This window comes from Rattus norvegicus, chromosome X, assembly GCF_021556685.1.
Source record: "Rattus norvegicus strain SHRSP/BbbUtx chromosome X, alternate assembly SHRSP_T2T, whole genome shotgun sequence".
NCBI lineage: Eukaryota > Metazoa > Chordata > Mammalia > Rodentia > Muridae > Rattus > Rattus norvegicus.
In genome coordinates, this window is record NC_141554.1 from 35,530,195 (window position 1) to 35,551,274 (window position 21,080).

General features: G+C 42.5%; 1 protein-coding gene across 9 annotated transcripts in view; it reads right to left on the minus strand.

Annotated features, from left to right (window-relative positions):
• Window positions 1-21,080, minus strand: part of Gpm6b (glycoprotein m6b) — a 146,351-nt gene that overhangs the window by 16,907 nt on the left and 108,364 nt on the right. For 5 of the 9 annotated variants that reach the window (NM_001431683.1, NM_001431686.1, NM_001431682.1 and 2 more), the window contains exon 2: window positions 18,089-18,208. The exons of the other annotated variants lie outside the window; for them this stretch is intronic. In NM_001431683.1, the coding sequence (NP_001418612.1) occupies window positions 18,089-18,208 (120 nt within the window). The remainder of the gene's footprint in view (window positions 1-18,088; window positions 18,209-21,080) is intronic. 9 annotated transcript variants of the gene reach the window in all.

Sequence of the window (21,080 nt, forward strand, 5' to 3'; positions counted from 1 at the left end):
TCAAAGGAGGAAAAGGCAGCCATGATGGGCAAGAATGCCTCTGGTTTTCATGAACACCACCATTAGCACATATATTTCTACTGTGTCACCCTTCTTAGCTCTATGGCTTATATGTCATGTGACTAAAATCCCCAAAACCACAGGGGTAGTTTCTAGGGTCTTAGATTCTGTGAGTGAGGACCCAGGCACTTCAAAGGGGAGTGTAGCTGACTTTGTTTAGATTCTCCAAAGGTAGTGAGAGACAGACATCAACTGTCACTTATAAGATGTAACATAATTTGAGAGCTTCCTGACTTTGAGGCAAAGGAGCAGCAACCCAAGTGGCAATGACTGATGAAGGCAAAGGAGAGGACCTCACAGCCATTGTAGCTCCATGAAGAAAGCTACAGTCAGGTTTCCTTCAAACCCAGCCTTATGAGGTTTTCAAATACGTCTACTGCTGTAGTACCCGTTGGCTCTCCCCAAGCCCTTGATGCTATGAGAGACTGGGAGAATCCAATGTGGTAATTAGACTGCTGTCAGGTTTGGAAAAATATCGATCGGATCATTTTGAAAAGGGCCTCTAAGGTACTGAAGTACCAAATCACCAAGATCTACCCAAGTGGGCCCACACAAGTTTGCTTCAAAATGATAACAGAAATTACCCCAGCTGTTTAATAAAAATTATCCCTCCCCAACATGGGCAGCAGCAGCAATTCATTCATAGTCCTCCTCCTCCTCCTCCTCCTCCTCCTCCTCCTCCTCCTCCTCCTCCTCCTCCTCCCCAGCTTCTGTCTTAAATCACATGCTACATGCTCAGAGTCAGAACCCAAACCCAGTAGGTGATATTTAAGTAGTTGAAGGGAAAAGAAACAAGGCGAGGAGAAAAGGGACAAAATGAGACTCCATGAAGTGAAATGAAGGGGACAGAGCCAGACTTCACACCTGCTCTTGAGAAGATGAGACATTTATCTACTTGTTAAAAACATTTATTTTTTTATTTTATGTGTGTGTGTTTTCCTTCATGGGCTCACATCTGTGACCACGTGCATGCTTCATGCCCGAGGAGGTGGTGAGCCTCTTTGTGGGTGCTGGGAATTGAACCCAGAGCACAAGAAGTGCTCTGAATCACTGAGACAACTATCCATCCCTTTATCTACTTTTAAAAGAAACTTTTCCTTGAAATGGCCATAGAGGTCTACCTGACCTCCACAGCCAAGTGACATTTCCAGCTTAGAGACATTTCTCTTCTACTTATCACAGTGCTGGCCCTGGGGATAATGTCTTTAGCTTTCCTGACCACCCAGCCATGCCTATATCATCCCGACCCTTCAGTAAATGGCCTGCAGGGAAAATCCAACTTTAAATGCATTAACATGTTTAATAGCTATCAAGGGCAATTCATTAGCTCAGGGTAAACACACTAAGCCAGTTAAAAGTCTTTCGCTCAAATGGTTTTCATAGGAGTTAGGAATTGGAAGCCTAGCAGAACAAACCGGTGATGAAATTTCCTCAAATGAGCATCCCACGTGAAGTCAAACATTCATTTTAGTCTACTGCAGAAAGTAACCGGATTCTCTGCTTCCTGCAATTGCTCTTTAGCTCACTGGAAAATGCAAAGTATCAGGGTTTCCCAAGGAGCCTGTGTATCTTTCTAATTCACAAAGATGACCAGCAGTATTTGGGTAAGTCTAAGTCATTGAAACAGATGTGCAAATCCTCGTAAAATAGACCCAGTGCATAATATGGTTCCAAGTTCATTAGCAAGTTAGTCCCTTAAAGAGCTCTGGACAGTTGAGATTTGTAAGCGTGGACGGTGGAGCTCAGCTTTATTTTTGCCACTTGGCTTTCTGTGGACTAAAGTCCACATTCTCTCCAGGCTCGCATTCTAAGGGAGAGCAACATCCTTGGTCTTCATCTGTCCCATCAGGTAAAGAAAAGACGTATGTGTGTACCATTTGTGACCTCCTCCTCCCAGTCTCAGTGTCTGTAATAATATGAGGACCAGGAAGGATGTTTGCTGTTGCATTTGATCTTTATGAAGCAGCTGTATGGCTCCAAGACTGTGCTATCTCATCCAGTAGTCACTAGCACACGTGGCTGTTGGAATTTAAGTTATTTAAGATGACGTAGAAAGCATAGTTCATTTCTTCAGTATCACTGTCCACATACCCTGGGTAACCACAGGAGCTCGTGGCTGCCATGATGGATGTTGTATACAAACAATACCCCATGATCACAAAACTCAGACTTACCATTTATTTGCTTGTCTGTAATGTGAACTGGGTTCCAAGTGAACCCAAGGAAATCACCTTGGTTATCATTCACGAGGGACTTTTGAGGACCTACTGGGTGACTGTCAAGCACTGTGCTTAGCACCAGGGACACATATCTGAAACAAGATACTTTCACCTTCAAGATCAGTCTGAGGCTACGTCAAAGATTAGGCTTCGCTCAGGCACAGCCACCCTTTTAACACTGCAACACAACACTGTCATTTACAAAGCTCGCACTCAAGAATGACACAATTGAATCATTGCAAACTAAATCACAAACTAAATGTAAAAAAAAACCCTCATGTTTTAAGAAACTTTATTATTTTGTGCTGAACCCACATTCATAGCTATGCATGTGGTCTGCAGACTACAGGTTAGGAATACCTAGTACCATGATGAAGGTCAGGATCCAGACCATCAGAGGACCAGTAGAGGACATCAGAGAACAAGGAGAGGGAGTGCCAGAAGGGAATGCAATTCAGGCTGAAGATGGGGCAGGAAGGCTTTGTGCAGAATGGCATAGCCTGCTGCGATGACCATGCTACCTAACCTGATAAAGTGCTCCTTCATTTCAGGATATTTTGGGTGCATATGTATTTTTAACAACCCATATCTTTTCTTGTCGTTTGGAGTTAGGGTTAAGTGTTACAGTATAGCACATTCATTCATCCTCTAACAATGGAACACATCCTTCCAAACCCACAGTGGCTGCTTTGAAAGGCTCTTTTATCCAGAGGGTTAGAGTACTCTGCTTCTTTTCAAAGGAACTATCACAGCTGCTCCCAGGCTCAAAAACACAAGTAGGGGTTAAAAGAACAATGGCACACAGTTCCAAGTTCAACAGTTGATCAAGGCTAATGTTTCTCTCCAATTTCTCGTTCTTACAGACACCGTATACTGAGTGCTGTGGATCTAGTGTGGAAACAGCAGGGGAAAAACAGGGATTCAGGAACTTGGGGAAATCACAACCACATCAGTGAATGTCAGTCTTGACCAACATACATTTTCAGCAGACGGCTTCATTTGTGGCTGGGAACCACAACCCCTCCAAAACTGAAACCACACAGTGGTCATCTTTGTTAAGTGTGCATGAATGCATACACACACACACACACACACACACACACACACACACACACACACAGTTCTTACAGACCCCACAACAATATGACTAGAAGCTTGTGATATGTAATATAGAAAAAAAAAACTGATTAGGAAATACTACTACAGGGTGGACCTAGAGCTTATTGTAGCTTTGTTAGCCAGTTATGTAAAGAGGTAAAATTCTATGTATGGTGACTATTCAGATACCTACAAATGGACAGCTCTCTTCCACATCTATGTCACTGTAGATACCCCTAACACTCATGTAAGCTCTACTTTGAGATCAACTGCCCTGATACAAGTTTCTTACTCATCCAGTTCCAACCACTTTCTTCTACGACAAGTCACATTCTGGTAGAATGAAATCTCTGCAAAATAGTTTTTACTTTCGCCTAGGATGGGGGAGGAGCAAAGACCAAATTTAACTTCCTGCCCTTAACAAAGAAACAAAAACTGGACAGCTTTCATGAAACAATATGCATATAAAGATAATACCAGTTATGAGGAACTATCCTTGGCTAATGATAAAATTACTAAATCATAGTGAAAAAGCGGTCATGAGAGCACACGTCTTCCCGAAGGTATGGCTTGGACTTTACTCAAGCTAAAAATGCCATTTCCCTTAACCATTGTTACATGTGTGGGGGTCTCTTGGAAGATAGTCTTATTTATTGGAGCTGCTGTGAGGCAGGATTATGGGCCAAGGCAAGGAGGGCCAGACATTCTATTCCTTTCAAAAAGTAGCCAGTGTGTACTGAGAGCCTTTTGTGTCCTGTGCTAGGTACCCGGGGCCCAATGGTGAGCTAAGATATGTATGATCTATAACACTGTTGATGTTTGCAGTTTATGGAGGGTGAGGGGAGATATTAAACTAGTTTAAACTCAAAAGTGGGGAGAGAATAAACAGCGGGGTTTCAAGAGGTGACTGGGGAAGACTCAGGTTTCAGGAGGTGACTGGGGAAGACATTCTAAGCTTAAATCCAAGACTGAAGGAGTTAGGCAAAGGGAGTAAAGGAAGGGGAAGAAGAGTGACCTAGGCAGTGAGAAAAACGTGACTAGAAACCCTGTGGTGGGAGAGAACAAGGTACATTCAGAGACCACCTGAAGCACGAAAGAAGCCAGGAACTGTTCAATATGAGGGTGGTGTGATGAACAGGTCTGTAGGTGTTTGATCATGTCATGTAGGGCTCATCGGGCCACTTTATCAATTCTGGACTATGTTACAGATTCTGGTTGGCTGTGGCGGTGCATGCCTTTGATTGGAAGGCAGAAGCAGGTGGATCTCGGTGAGTTCAAGGCCAGCCTTGTCTTTAAAGTGAGTTCTAGTCAGAGATTACACACTAAGATCTTGCCTCAGCCCCGCCCGCTCTCCACCCCAACAAGAAAAAGATTCTACTGATAGATTGACTGATTAGAATTTTCCTGATTGTGGAGGTAAGGAATGTTTCGGTCCTGAGTCAAATCTTGCTCTATCTTTTACTGTCTTAACATAAAGACAATCATTGCCTACCTGTGTGTTTGACAGAACACCCATCTTTATGACTTACTAGGTAGATCCTTTCAGAATATACAAGTCGACTCTAGCTTTTACCAGTCAAAAGGACTAAGAATGACACCAGATAGTTTCTCAGGTCTGCAGCATGGGTTTCCTTGCTTTCTGCAACCTATGCATCTGAGTTTCTCACCTACATATGCATTGAGAAGTAGGGAGTTGGGGAAATGTACAGCTGTGTAGACTCTTGGGCATAGTCTCTACCAGTCAGCTGGGTGTGTACCTGCATCATAGCAAGCACCATCTTCCCAGAGTGATGTGCACAGGTTGGGGAAGCCACTAGCTAGCAGTCCCATCGTCCCAGGCTCAGGTGTGGCATCCTGAGTCCATGGGCAATGCCTGCTTTCATACGGTACTTGGCATTTTTACCTCCCTTAAAAAATGGAGGTCCTCTAGGATTCAGCTACAACATTCTAGCTACTCGCAAACCAAACTGCTAGTTTTTGGGCTATAAGGAAGAAAATAGAAGAACCAAACCAAAAAATTCTAAATCGTTCTGCTGTCTCGAAAGGCTGCAACTATAGTGCTTTCTCCGAGACAAGGAAGCACTGAGACCTCAATACTTCTCACAGTTAAGCTACCATTTGCCCCCATAATGAATGGGGGCTGAGAAAACAGATATGGGGGTCACTGAAGAAAGTTGGTTTATATGCGCTCCTCATCTTCCCAAGGTGCTAGGAGTGTCTGAAATGGCAAAGGAAGTGAGTCTCACATTCAGGCTAGCTCTCGTGTAGGGAGTCCCAGGCAAGTGATGTTTTTAAGTATGGGCTGATGCTTCATATCAGCAGAGCATGGAGTTGCTAAAAGCCAATGCTTGTTAAGGGAACAGTAATGCTTTGCTTCAATGCACTTGCAAACTCACAGACTTGAGTTTTCCCAAGCTTCAAGCCAGCCATCATACTATTGGTTACTACAAACCAAAGGAACAAGGAAAGTACTTTCCCCCTGCCCTTCCCACCCCCTTGTTCTTATTACTGTGATCTTAAATCAAAATGGGGAAAAAAATCGATGCCAGGGTTTCAAACATATTTTTACTAGTCTTTCTCAGTCTCTCTCACCAAACTCCCAAACCTCTTTTGAGCTAATATCTTAAGCCTTCATTTAGCTCGTCTCTGTGTAAAGATGGCTTTAGGTTTGACTCACACAAAAGCTCCAGTGTGTATTAGCCTAAGACAGTTTAAATATAAACCACATAGTAGGGAGAAAAAAAGTACACATCAATGCCTAAAACTGTCAATGGCCATTTTGTCTCCAGCATCCCTAGAACCTTTTGTGCAGAACAACAGAATAAAACACCTTTTGTCCTCAGGCCTGGGGATGGCCGTTGCCATGGCTGTGAGTTCATAATGGCCAAGTGATTTGCCCAAGTCATCCATGATCTTGGCTGCAGATTTAGTGCTGGCTCAGAAGGAGGGCCAGCGGGAACAAGGGCTCAGATTCTTCCCCAGGGAATAAATGTCACACGAATGCATACACTATAGTCCCCTCTACCCAGGGCATGCCTTACCCCTTTACCAAGCTGCAAAATTGAAAAGGAAAGGAGTTTTTGCAATGTTCAGACTACTGACTACAGGGAAATGGGAGCAGCTAGACTCCTACTTAAGAGAGGCCAAAGTAAACAACAGTACACAGAAGCCTCCCGGAGATGCTAAGTAGCATTCTCAAGAAGGAATGATTGTGCCCCATGGTGACCTCTGGCAAAGTTTATTGGTATTTTTGGTTGTCACAGCTGGGGTAAGGGATGCAACTGGCATCTAGTGAGTACAGACCAGGGATGTTGTAAATATCCTACAGTGTTCATGACCGCTTCTTACAACAAAGATTTACTAGGCCCCAAATGTCAATGTAGTCCAAAAGTTGAATTTCTGAGATGCATAATCAAAAACTCATGTATTGTTTAGATTAGGTGCTCTCAATCAGGTGCCACATGGCTCCTCAGGAGACACTGGGCAATGTCTGGAGATAGTTTAGGGTCAATGATGTTTGGGGAATGGTGCTTACCTTTGATGCTAAGGAACCCTGCCGTGAGGTCACAGTGTTCAACCTTGGTCTTAGAATTTGGCTTTGTCACCAGGTAAATTTTTAAAAAAGGATTATATCTGTGTGTGTCTCTGTATGGATGTGTGCATGCGAGAGCAGGTAACCCTGGAGACTAGAGGCATCTGATTCACAGAGTTGACATTGTACGTGCTTATCGGTTGCCTGACGTTTGTGCTTAGGAACTAGACCAGGATCCTTGGTAAGATTAGTGTATGTTCTTAATTGTAGAGCTCTCTCTTGAGCCTCTTGATTCTAAATGTTCTAAAAGGAAATGCTTACGATAACACCTACTTTAAAAGTGTGCTAGAACAGGACTTTATCACATAAGAAATGTCTGAAAATTCTGATATCAAAGCTCCACTGACCCAGATCAATTTGATTGGAATATTCCATCGATAAGTGGTAGATTCAGAAACTAGAGTTTGTTGTTTACACCTGTAAACTTTCCTGGTGAATTCAACGGAGGCTCAAGTTGGAAAACCAAGGATACAGAATACAGATCAACACACTGGTCCCTGGAGGCAAATCTGGCTTGCTCTCCATATAGCTATGAACAGAGTGGTTTTTTTTTTTTTTACAAGTTCAATGCCAGCTTGGGCTCTTCCTTTATTCTGTGTTCATCCCACCCTGAAAGTGAAGCCAATCTTGTCTAAATGGGTCAGGTGGAGGGAGGCTTGAAGACTACTTTGTGACATATGGAAAGTATGTGAAATTCAAACTTGTGTATCTGTAAATAAAGCTTTATTAGCACATGGCCACCCACATTCATTTCCATATCACCTATGGCTATAGTCAGGTTCCTAAGGCAGAGCTGAGTAGGTGGCCACAGAAAATTACATCAGACCCTTTACAGGAAAAGCCTTCAGAGCTCCACTGGAGAAGACCAGCGTTTCATATACTTTACCACACAGAACTCTGTTTAGGGGCTAGAGAGCTCAGTCAGGAAAGTGCTTGCTGCTCACCCATGAGAACTAGAGCTCGAGTTTTAGAACCCATGTACAATTATGAGGTGGGATTTTTGTAATTTCAGTGCTATGGAGTTAGAGATAGATCCCTGGGGCTTGCTGGCCAGCCAGTATAGCCTACTAGGAGAGTTCCAGGCTGAATAAAGAACCTGTTTTCAAATAACAAGATAGATGGCACCTGAGGAATGATAGCTGAGATTATCCTCTGGCCTCTACAAGTGTGTGTATGTGTGTGTACATGTGTGTGTGTGTATGTATATGTGCACGTGTATGCATGCATACACACACGCACACCCCTCAGTCTGTTTAAGTTCATGAAGAGGAACAAGCCGCTGCTTTTCTTACCAGCTTCCCAGAAGATTGTATGGTACAAGTCTGCCAGGCCCACTCTAAGCCAGGGAGGTAGAATGGAGGGTTTTTGAAAGGATATTGGTTTAGCCCCAGGAGACTGCAAGGCCCCTTTAGGAGGCCTGTGAGGGCCAAACTGTCACTCTAACAGCACTAAGGCGTTATTTACTTTTGCTACTGAAGTGACATTTGCACAGTAAAAGTGCCGATGCTGTAGCACAAAGGAACCGGTGGCTCTAACGTGCAGTGAGCACATTCTTCAGCACTAAGCATTGCCGCAAGAGAAAGAAAGCTGCAGAGCTGGTCAAGACATCCTCAGTACAAAGGAGACATCCATCCATCTGCAATGCCACATGTATTAATATATGGGACTTCTATTAAATCACAACCCTGAGACTGTGTCTTTTAATGTTCCACGTAATGAGAGCAAAGGAAGCGCAGAACACGCGACTACTCATCAACAGATGGCCATAACCTTTAGGGAAGTTCTGCTTCAGTTGTGTGACAAGCCCACCTAGCACCTTTTCTCACAGAACACTACTTGTTTTTTTTTTTCTAGAAAGCATCTCTGACAGGCTGTAGTTACCCAGACATAGCCATTTAGAAGAAATGTTCTCAGGCATGAACTAAGTGAACAGCTTGTCATTTCAAAGAAAACAACTGATGCTATCTGTTGCCAGTGAACTTGGGGAAACTTGTACCTGCCACAGTGAGACTGACAGCTTCTTCAGCTCTCATGACTTCTTGCTGAAGTCCTAGTAGTGGTATAAAGACATGGGACTTTATGTGGGTTAATAAAATGTGTCAGTATTGGGAATTCAGACCCAGTGGGATACCACCCACTGCTAGTGTTTTCCAAATAATCCGTGTGTAACTTCACAAAAATATTTCTGAAACATAAGAGCCAATCAACATTCAGGTCACAGCAACAGATTTTCATAGCCCAGAGTACCAGAGGATCATCAGTTGGTTTCAGAGTCTCCATTCTTTAAGAGACCTCTACTTGGGGTAGCTTGCTTGGTAAAATGCCTGCTGCTAAGCTGGAAGACCTGAGGTCATCCCTGGTATCCACAGGGTGGAAGGACAGAAACGACTTCTGCAAGTTGTCCTGTGACTCCCACTCCCAAAGTATAATAGAATATCTTTTCAAAAATGAAACTACTACTTGCCGAATCTTGCCATTAGCAGAAAAGAAATTCTTATTCTACAATTATTTTTAAAGGCCACTAAAAATCTCCTCCAATCTCACTCATACCTTTGAGAGATGGAGTTTTCTTCATATATCTCAACTAAAGTAGGACAAGCCAAGATACCCCTGAGTGAATACAGAGGGAGAGGCAGAATCCACATGATAATAACCCCATTTTATAAAGATTTTAAAAAGTAGAAAATAGTATGTACTCTTCTCACTAACTGTATTATTTTGATTTGGAAAGTATTTATCTTTTTGAAGATGCTATTTAGGATAATATAGGATGGGTTTATCATTGTTTTAATATGCAAGTTGAACTGAGGATATAGTTAAGTGGTCGAGCAATGGCCTAACATATGCAAGGCAGTCTCTTGGGTTTCATTCTGCCCAAACCAAAAGTTTAGTATTAATTATAATTTCTTATAGGCAATATTTATATATAACCAATATTGTTGGAAGGGGCATCTAATTTTAAGAGTATAAAGAGGCCTAACATCCCGATGTCTGAAAATCACCAGTTCAGAGCACTATATGGCATTATGAAGTCAATTTATGGCAGGGTGGCTTCCCTTAAAGAGCTATGCACAGACACATGGTAACTCGTCCTCTAGTCCTTTTGACTCTCTTAGAGACCCAGAGATGAATGTTCACCCATGTAATGATAGGAATGCTGAGACTATTTTTAATATCATATAAGGAGTCATTTCTCAGTAGACCCTTTAAAAGCTTGTCCTAAAACCTGTTTAACACAGAGATTCCAGTCATGTGGCATACCACGAAAATCTTAAAATAGATTAACTGCCAACATTTGTCAAATAATATGTGAGCAATAAAAGCTAGGTGACCATATAAAAGTTAAGACACTTACACGGCCGGGAATAAACAAATTCAAATAGACATTTGTCAGCCCTGTAGGACTAACTGCCTTTGGATTTCCTAAAGATCATACTTAACACTTTGCCTAGTCAAATAGGGGAACAAGGGATTGCTGAAACTGACCCTGAGTGGGGAAAACTAGCTCTAAGTTCAAATAATACTGATTTTCAGAGCAGGGAGATGTTTGGGAAGTGTGTCTGGGGTCTACCAACATTTAGCATCCTTGACCATTTGGGGGTCAGTATCTTTGCTTTCCTGGATCTATTTATTGACTCTCTTGATTTGATGCTATGTGTGAGACATTGTGCTAGGGCTTTCAGGTGTTTCCTTCCCAACACTGACCCTTGTAGGTGGTGGTGAGGGAGCAGCACACAAGAAAAGAAACAATGTAGTGACATGGGAGTGAGGTAGGACAGATGCCCTTGGTTAGTGTGAGAAAGTGACAAAAAGGTCTATGGATGGACTGAGTGTAGATAGGCCTTGGATAGCACACATGTCCCCATGACAGGCATTGGAGAAAGAATGCTGAATCAGTGTGGTGTGGGGGCCAAGGTTTAGCTGAGTTTCTCAAGGACACCAGGGTAGAGTTAGAAGAAATTGGAAAAGAAAAGCAGGTGGGCCCTCCTCCAACCGTAGGAGGCAGTCAAGCCATCTTGAGCCTCTGTGCTTCATTTGCAAGCAGGAGAGGGGGCAGGTTTATGTGCAGGAGAGTGACATGATTGGGATGTGCTTGTGAGATTCATCTGGCACTGGTGTGTAGGCTGGACCCGAGTGGGTGCAAGCTACAGTCTTTAGCTGTGGGCGGAGGCAGAACCAGTGTTTCTGAATTTTATTCAAAGGGGACAGGGCGTCTTCAAGGGAAGCAGGAAGGATAAAAATCAGACAAAGCCACGGGGCTATTAATCAGTGTTACATGCCAGTTTTAAGAAATGGATAAATGAGAAAGGGCAAGAGAACTTATGTGAAGCCATCTTCATAAGGCCATTCTAGAAAAAGCATGGAAATGCAGAGAGAAGGCAAAGCCAAGGTTGTTTTGGGAAGGAAACAACAAAGAAAGGATTAAAGAGGGTGTGGTGATCCCTGAGCTTGACAAATACATCATCATACTTGGTACAGAATGAAGCCAAGACTTAAACCTTTGAAATCAATGCAGGATGAGGGCTAATCCTGACAGTCAACTTGAAAAAATCTAAAATATCCTAGGAGGCAAACCTCTGGGCATGTCTGTGAGGCAGTTTCTAGATTGGGCTCGGGTGTGGGTGGCATCATCCCATGTGCTAAGGTTCTGAATTGAATATAAAAGAGGAAGTGTGCAATATCTGTTTTAAACTATCTGATCCTCAACTGTGGATTCAATGTGACCAGCTGCTTCATAACTGTAATTTTGCTAGTTATGAGTCATAAATATCCATGTTTGCCAATGGTCTTAAGTAACCCTTATGCATGACCCTCCAAAGGATTGCAACACCCAGGTTGAGAACCAATGGTTACACCTGTAATGCTTATGGCACTATGACTTCTTCACCATGATGGTCTACACCAGTGGTTCTTAACCATCCTAATTCTGTGACACTTAATATATACAGTTCCTTATGTTGTGCTGATCCACCAACCATAAAATTATTTTCATTGTACCTCACAACTTTAATTTTGCTGCTGTTATGAGTCATGATGTAAATACTGGTGTTTTCCGATGGTCTTAAGTGACCACTGTGAAAGGGTCATTCTACCCCCAAAAGGTAGACCCACAGGTAGAGAATCACTGGTCCATACCTTCAAACCATGAGCCCAAATAAACCTTTCCTTTCTTAAGCTGCTTTTATCAGGTATTTTGTTGCCTCAATATTACTTCCACCTCAAAACAAGGTATTTATTTATTTATTTGGTTTACAGGAAAGTAACCATAGGTCATCTGTAGGTGAATGGGTGTGACTGGTTTGCATAAAATTGTGTTAAAACACAATGGGTGGTATCACAAACACTCATAGGAATTTCCACTAATTACCTGCAGGAAAGAACCACAATGCACAGAACACAAGAGAGTTTCAGTCCTTGTTTCTCCTTCTGGGAGACATTTCATCACTGGCTCTATTCTCCTTAGGGCAAAAGCACTGTCTGTGCAAGTTTATAGATAAAATCTAAGCATAACTTCAGAGAAAGGCTCAAGCTACCTAAGTGACTTTTTGTGACCAGAGCATTCCATTTAGTATCAGCTTGTCACAGACACAGAAATTGGCTATGTATATGGCTTGTTTGGAAGTGAACTGGGATGACCAAAAGGACACAACCTGAAGAGGTGGGACCATATAAGCTGCCAATATCTCTTCCATGCCATCCCAAGGTATGTCCACTTACCTCTAAGAGGGCCAAAAGATGCCAAGGCAAAATTAAATAGTCATCACTGAAAATAATGCAAAGAAGCGATCAGACATCACAATTAGATCTCACCAATTGCAAAAGACTGAGAATTACTCATTCTGGAATAATGCAAGCTTTGTTCCTAAAAGCTGTTATTACTAGCAAACAGCTCCTGATCAGCATTCAGGGCTGATAGATTCTCTCCTCCTCTCCTCCTGTCCTCTTTCTTTGCTTGCCTGCTATGAGCTAAGGAACATAGCCAAGAGTAAGAGGCCAGGTAAGCTGATACAGTGGGTAGTCAACTGGGCCACTTAGACACAAAGCTACACTACGCACTACCAGAAGAGTGGCTTCAAATTGGAATGCTTGTAAACAAACCAGGACTGTTTCCTGGATATATAAGATAGCTGACTATCATTTTTGCTAAGTAAGCTGTGAAATAGTTACTCTACAGTAGACTACATTTTATAAAAAATAAAAACGGAAAGAACCCAGGAATACTGAGACTTAACAGTATCAATCTGAACTATGGTATGTTCACCGTGTATTTAGCTCCAGGAAACCAGAAAATCCCAAGTGACTGGAAGCATATTGTAGACTAAGAGCTTCCCCAACTTGGGCTCTACATACTCCGAAAGCTGCTGCTGAATGTAGGCTCTAGGAATCAGAGTGGCAAGGGCCATCAGAACCTATACGACATGACTACCCCTCTAATGATGAAGGAAAGCCCACCACAGACAGGCACCATGTTCCTGGTACATGTTCAAATTGTAAGGAGGGGATTTCTCTCTTGAGATACATTTCAAGTGTTTGAAGATATGACCCTAAAACATAGTGGCCACACATCCTGAAAGAGCGACCCTAAGGAATAATAGCACTTGGGAAGCAGAAGAAGGTGGAGCTCTAAGAATTTCAGGTCAGTCTGGTCTCTATAGTAAGTTCTAGGACACCTAAGACTACATGGGAAGACCCTGTCTCAAAAGAATGTAAAACAAAACAAAAGAAAACTGCAACAGCTCTTGGAAGGAAGAAACAGGTGGATCAGGAGTTCACGTTCATCCTCATCTACATAGAAAGTTCAGGTTCAGCATGGGCTATGTGAGACCCTGGCTGGGGGCTGAGGGTGAGCAATGGGAATCAAGGAAAAAAGACAGTGGCTCGACCTTGACATTTCTGGTGGAGGACAGTGAAGTTGGGGTAAGGTGGTCTCTGATACATGGTGAGAGAGGCATTTTTCTTTGGCAAAGACTTCCTGGTCAGCCAGTATCAACACCTCCTGGGCCACCATAGAAAGAAACTGAGAATTATATCGGGAGAGAGGCGGGGAGACATACAAGCCATATGGAATTCTCTATTTTTTCCCACCACGCCATCTGGTTTAGAATCTAAGTACAGGATGGCAACTGTGTCGATTTTAGAGTGGGAAAAAAAAACCCCTGGGGAGACAATGACATGGTCTCCCTCTGGGACCGAATCCACCATCTTTTACACTGTCCGGTGGGCTGTGTAACATTGTTCCAGATACAAATGGGATTTCAGACATACATTTGGTGCCAGAGAGACCAAGGATTGAGGTGAATTCATACAAAAGTTCAAACAATATGTCCATATAAGCCCTTTCAGAATCTCAGAAGTTCATTCTTTAAAATTTGAAGTTCAAATCAAGATCAAGGACCTTCTTTCCCCAAGGCAAGAACCTGATAGCTCCCAGAATTCTTTCCTTGTAACATCACCAGCAACTCAGATACTGTAGACAGCCTGGACCTTTCATTATACCTAGAATTTCAAAACCTCTGAAAACATAAGTTTTAAATTGGGGCAGGGAGGGGAGAATGGAGTCACATTCTTTGGTGCTGAACCTTGAGCTGAATGGCCAATGGAATGAGGTTTCCCAGAACAGAGCTGGGCTCCTAAGGTGAGTGCATGTGATGTTGGCCAGACCTTACTGGTAGGATGGTACGCCCTGCACAAGCTGTATCCCTTTCAAAAACTTATGTTCCTCAGGGGTCCCAATCAAACTGATTTCAGGAAAATCTTTGAAGTATTACTGTTTTTGTTTGTATTTCTGTTTTCGTTTTCTTCTCAGCCACAAACGCAACTTCAATGTTCCCCATTCTGAGGTTTGACTGTCAGGTGAAAAGCACCCACATCTTTCTCCAATGCTTTTCCATGAAACTGATTAATGCCAGAACTCCCCTGGAGCCACAGACAGACTTCTTCGAGGAAGATGACAGTGTTAATACACGGTTTAGTGCCTGAGGACTCAAAGCTCTTTCTAGTTTTCTAACTGCACTGGTATCATTACACACACACACACACACACACACACACACACACACACACACACACACACACACACACCATGGTTGGAGGACAATCTCCTTCCACCATGTGGGTCCTAGGTATTGAACTTAGGTTATTATGTTTGGAAGTGAATGCATTTACCCACTGAGCAATCTTGCTAACCCCAACATTTATTAATACAAACAGTATCCTGTCTCAAAAGTGGTAGTTTCTGAGTCCTAGCCAGTAGCAATACTCCCTTCTTTCTGCCTTGGATTACATATATTTAATGGGACAGTGTATATGTGGTAAAACAGACAAACAACCAAAAATAGCTTTCAGATATAACTTATAAACCATCTTTTAAAGGTAGGTTCTTACTATGTTTCACTAGCTCAAGTCATCCTCCAATTTGTGGTAATCATCCTGCTTCTGTCTCCCAAATACTGGGGTAATGGGTGTGAATCTCACTGTGCCAGGCTCTCATCTATTCTAAATGTTACAATCCGACAGATTTGAATTAATCTAGAATTGTGTAATCATCCTCAGAATCCAATTTTGGAACGGTTTTACCTCCCCCCCAAGAGGTCCTTGGTTCTCATCTGTAGTCAATGTCTGCTCCGTGCTTCCTTTAGCCTCTGGTAACCAACTCTCTAAGGACTGTCTCCAAGGAGTCACCAGTTCTGGAAACTCAATACAAATGGGCTCTTACAGCACATGTGCTCCTATGTCTGGCTTCTTTGTGTATCTATGCCACAGTATGTAGTGGTACCTCATTCCGTTTCATTGATGAACAGGGATCCATTGTGTGGTTGTATCACAGTGAATGGCAACAGCAATTTTTAAACCAAGATCCCACCCTTCACCACCATATTCTTTGTAGGAACTTTGCTAAAGAACGCTCAATCCATTCTTGCTCACCTTATTGGCATAAGCAGAACAAAGCACCTATGGGCCAGGGAGGTAGCTGTGTTGGTAGGAGCTTGCCTAGCATACTTGAGGTTCTGGGTTATCCCCAGTACCACAGTAACTGGATATGGTGATATACACCTGCAATTTCAGCATAAGGTTATCTTTCAGATGTTCACAGATAACCTAGGATACATGACTTTGTCAGGAAGAGTTGAGAACCACCGCCACCACCACCTCCACCCACCACCACCACCACCACCACCACCACCACCACCACCACCACCACCACCACCACCACCACCACCAAGTGAAAGGGCTCTAGCAGGTCCCAGCCTAGCAAACATGGTGCTAGCAAGCCTTGGCCTTTCCCTTATTCCTTCCATGTAAACCATAGATCATACCCCTAAAGCTAGCCATCAAGGTCCTTATTTGAACATTTTCTTATGCCAAACTTGTTTCTGAGGATGGCTACCAAAGTATAACAATCAAAAATCCCCATTTAGGTCACCTAACAATATGCCCAATCAAAATCCACCACCGCATCCTAGCCCATTCTAACACAGACCTCTCCTTTTTCTCTTCTTAAAAATTACACCTGCAAGGTCATTGGCTGCTGTTTTTCTGCCTGAGTCAGAAAGCAGCCACTTTAACATTTTTCCCGTTTAACAAAGGACTCCTCTGTGAAAACAGGTGTCTAGGCATGGTTCGTGCCTTATCTGGAGTCTAGGAGTTAGGCCAGAGCGTGAAGGGCTTTCTTCATTATCAGCCCCATGTGGAAGCATAAAATTATTATTATTATTATTATTATTATTATTATTATTATTATTATTTTGAGTACATGACTCAAGACAGAGAAATAATCCAAGACAGATTTCATGATAATTAACCTCATGGTTCAATTTTAGGTCTTAAAGGGAAAAGAACAGATCTGCTATTCAACAGGATATTTTGTACTGCCCCTCAAGACTTCTACATCTAGTGTCATTCACCATACTGATATTTCTTTATTCTTTTTAGGGGTTTGTGTGTGCATGCATGTATATATGGAGATTAAAGGTTAATGCTGGTTATCTTCCTCTATTGATTTTTCCCTTATTTTTTTTTTAAGACAGGGCCTTTCACTTAACCTAGACCTCATCAATTGGCTATGAGCTCCAGTGATCCACCTGTTTCTATGCCCCCTATGCTAGGACTACAGATAAACACTGCCATCTGTTTCTCCATGGCTGCTAAGGGTTTGAACGCTAGTCTTCACGCTCATGCAACAAGTACCTTTTCCACTGAGACACCGCCCCACCCTCTACTACTGCCATTTCTGGTTGATCCCTGAACAACTAACTATGCAACTCAGTTGGGAGAAATGGCATCTCAGATTGAGACAGTGATAGCAATCTTTTAAGCTTCCTGCTGAGTTTATCGGACCTATTGCTGGTTCTTTGGATCACATTCTATAGGACTTAAGCTACCACCTTACACTGAGCGAAGTGAGCAGAACGTTAAGACACATCCAGGATTTGGGGCTGAGGAATGGGAAGATACATACTGCTTAGCATCTTCTCTCTCACAAATCTGCTAAATGACTCACACATATAATTTGCTTGGACTTAGCCCCTTAATGGTCATGGAGATGAGTGTCCGTCGCAAGCCAGGAAAATGGAAACTGAACTCAAAGACCTACCTCCCCAATGCATAGCTATCTGATTTTAATTTCACAGGCTTTGCTTTCTCGAAGGTATAGGTTGATACAAGTGGAGGGTGGTACAAAGCTGTACCATTGAAGAGATATGTAGACACACTCAACACTTTCAGAGGCGAGGCTCCTTGAAATCTCTGACCCAGTTCTGGGCTTTGTGGTAGATATGCACGTACCCCCTCCCCCATTACTGTTTTAGACATCTGAAAGTCTGTGGTTAACCCAAGGGCATAGTTCACTGCACACTGTTCCCTTTGATACAAAGAAGTGGGTTGAGAAAAGAGAGGGAAGGTGGGAAGAAAGTGGAGAAAGATGGGGTGGAATGGAAAGGGAGAAGAAAAAATGAAAATGATTAAAAATTATTAAAGGGCCATTTCTGCCCACACCCATGTCAACAAATGAATGCATCAAGCAAAACATAAAATATGATGAAACTGAAAGAGTCATTATAAATCCCAGTCAAGATAACAGTCGAGTTGCTTGTGGAATTCACCCCAAGGCTGTATTTACCTGGACTGCTCAAGGGGCCAGCCCTGTCCCCCAGGGTTGGCACAGGACGGTACTGATGGTTCTTTGAGCCTGGGTACATCCAGTGGTACCTGCCAATTTCCATTTCAGCTCTGCTGTTCACTGCCAATTTCAGTGGCAAAGAGTCAGTGTCTATCTCAGCAAAGAGTCTATAATCAGCATTTCTATTTATTCTCTTACCGTGTAGTAAAGGAGAACGGGGAGTTAGACAATATGCTATCAAAATGCAACCTTTCAGTACCAATCTACCAATTCAACACGATAAATTTCAGAATCAGTCGGACTCTTGTCCTCCATTTTTAATTTAAGTTTATACAAATTACCAACATACTTCTTTGTTTCTATTTTCTGTATTTTCTTATACTCTAAAATGTTCATTTGGGGATGGTACTACTCATGGTTAAAATGTGGCCTCTCATAATGTATTTCTTTTGGTTTGTTTCCTTTTTCAGACAGACACCTGCACAAGCAAAGGTGAGCAGAGTGGCTTACTTTCTGTCATGGTGCCCGGTTTCCATTCTAGAACTCTGGCAAATCATTCTGTGACCTGTTGAGTTCAGAATGATATTCCCATCTTCCCATGGACACCTCAAATAGTCTTGGTCACTTCATCCTCAAATGAGGACATTAAATGGTGTTGAATATTCTGAATTGAATCCTATTTCAATAATCTTTCTGTGTGTCATAGAGAAGGAACTGATTACTCAAATGGCCTTCCAGGGACTCAGTTCACTATCTGGTAATACATTTCCCACTTCTTAGGGGATTGAAGAAGCAACAATACTTCTCAATTTGTCTGGCATAGAATATAGGTTTCCAGTCACACTTAATAGAATTCCAATCCTGAGGTTCTTAAGAAGTTAAAAAAATGTTACTATGGGCCATCCATGCCTATAAATTCCACAAAATGAAGGAAGCGGTGATGTACTATACTACAAAAACTTAAGCATTAAAAAAATCGTTGGCATTGATGTGGGTAATTATTCCATCAGAATATGAGGCTCTAATTTTCCATGTGGTACCTCAAGTCATTGAGGACCAGATAAATAGCCACACTGTGGAGCTGGTGAATGCCCATCCTCACCAGGTACACCAAGAACCTTAACCTGCCTTTAAAATACCCCCGTTCCACTTGCCAGTCTCTGAAAGCCCTCGTGAGATTTGAGACTGGGACACACTGGGTATTAGTGTTTTAGAGAAGACCCTTTCTGGCTTCAGGGTCAGATAAAATGTCTTAATTCAAAGGAAAAAGAAGAGCTGGGTCTCTGTGCTACAGGGATAGAGTAACTTTGAAGCATGTGTAAGACAAGGTTAAGTTTCTAACTCCCAAAAAATTAAGTAAATAAGGGTGAATAAAGGCTCTCAAGTGAAAACAGAAGTATACCATGAAGCGATTTTTGCTGCTTCTATTTGGGTTGTCAATAAGGATGATAACTATAATTTAGGGAGTGCTTACAGTGTGCTAGCCTTAGTGTTATGCACACGATGCCTGCTGTTTCCTCTAGTATAGCCACTCTAGAAAATTATTCAATCTTGACGACAGAAGAACAGAATTCAAGAAGAGAGCCATCACTCGCCCATCCTGGAGGTGAAGTATTGGCTATGCAGCTGGAAAATCAGCCTCCAGAGGGCACACTTTCAAAAGCCTAGCATCATCTTTACTGGGGCCTAGAGAAGTACCACCTTTTCTCTTTTCTCAAGTTGGTACAGTCAGTGAGAGCTGTTCTAAGGTGCCTGTGGAAGTGAGCAGTACTTCTGAGGTTCCCAAAGAAATGGTCCTGGTCCTCTGTTAATTCAGGCTTCATAACCCATAATTCTACCTCCCTTGGAATGAGACGTTTGCCTCCTGGTTTTCAGGGCAAAGGTTATATAGCTCAATACTACAGGACTTGCCTATCATGTGTGGGTCTCTGGATTTGATCCTTGGTACCACCCAAACCAAACCAAACCAAACCAAATAAACAAAATTTTCATTACATTAAAAAACCTCCACATTCTCTTAGACAAAGGTTACATTCTCTGACAGAAAGAAACCCAGGCAGACTGGTGCAAAGAACCAAACTGTCAAGTCACCTCACAGTCTCCTTTCGGCAAAACTGACTGTGACGCCTTCATGTTCATCTCTCAAGTAACAAGATTTTAAACAGTTTAATCTTTTCTGATATGATTTCTTTCTTTTCTTTCCTTTTTGAGAGTATAGGGGAGGGTGTTAGAGATGGAACCTCATGCATACTAGGTATGTGCTATACCACTGATGTACTGCCACAACCTTTATCTTGTTCTAATGTGTTTATTGCTACATGTTCAACACATAATAGGTGCTCAATAAATTTCCGGATCGAGTATTTTGTTGAAAGCAAAGGATCACAGGGCCTTATGGACCCCTACCACATTGCTTTTCCTTTTAGTAAAGTCTGACTGGAACACTGCCACTTCCACACATAATACACTTGTGCACATAATATGTATGGCTGCAGTTCAGAAGGTCCTCATCTCCTCACATGGATGGGAATGTCTGCAGATAGCTGAGTAGTCAGGCAGTGGCCACTGACTGAAGACAATGGGAATGCATAGATTATCCAAGTGTGATATTTTAAAAAAATATTCCTCTCAGTCTCTGTCTCTGTCTGTGTCTGTGTCTCTGTCTCTCTGTCTCTCTGTCTCTGTCTCTGTCTGTGTGTGTGTGTGTGTGTGTGTGTGTGTGTGTGTGTGTGTGTGTGCCTGAATGTATGTTTGTGCACCACATGCAAGTTAGAGCCCACAGATATCAGAAGCAGCTACCATGTGGGTGCTGGGAACCAAACCTTGGTCTTCTGCAAAACAGCAAGTGCTCATAAGCACTGTGCCACCTTTCTGGGCCTCCAACTGTGACACTGTCTCAGAGTAAAATATGGCATCTATGCCTTCTCATAATGCTTCCCAGAATATGAAAATCTGATGAAGGCAGCAGATCTGGAGATGAGATCAGACAACG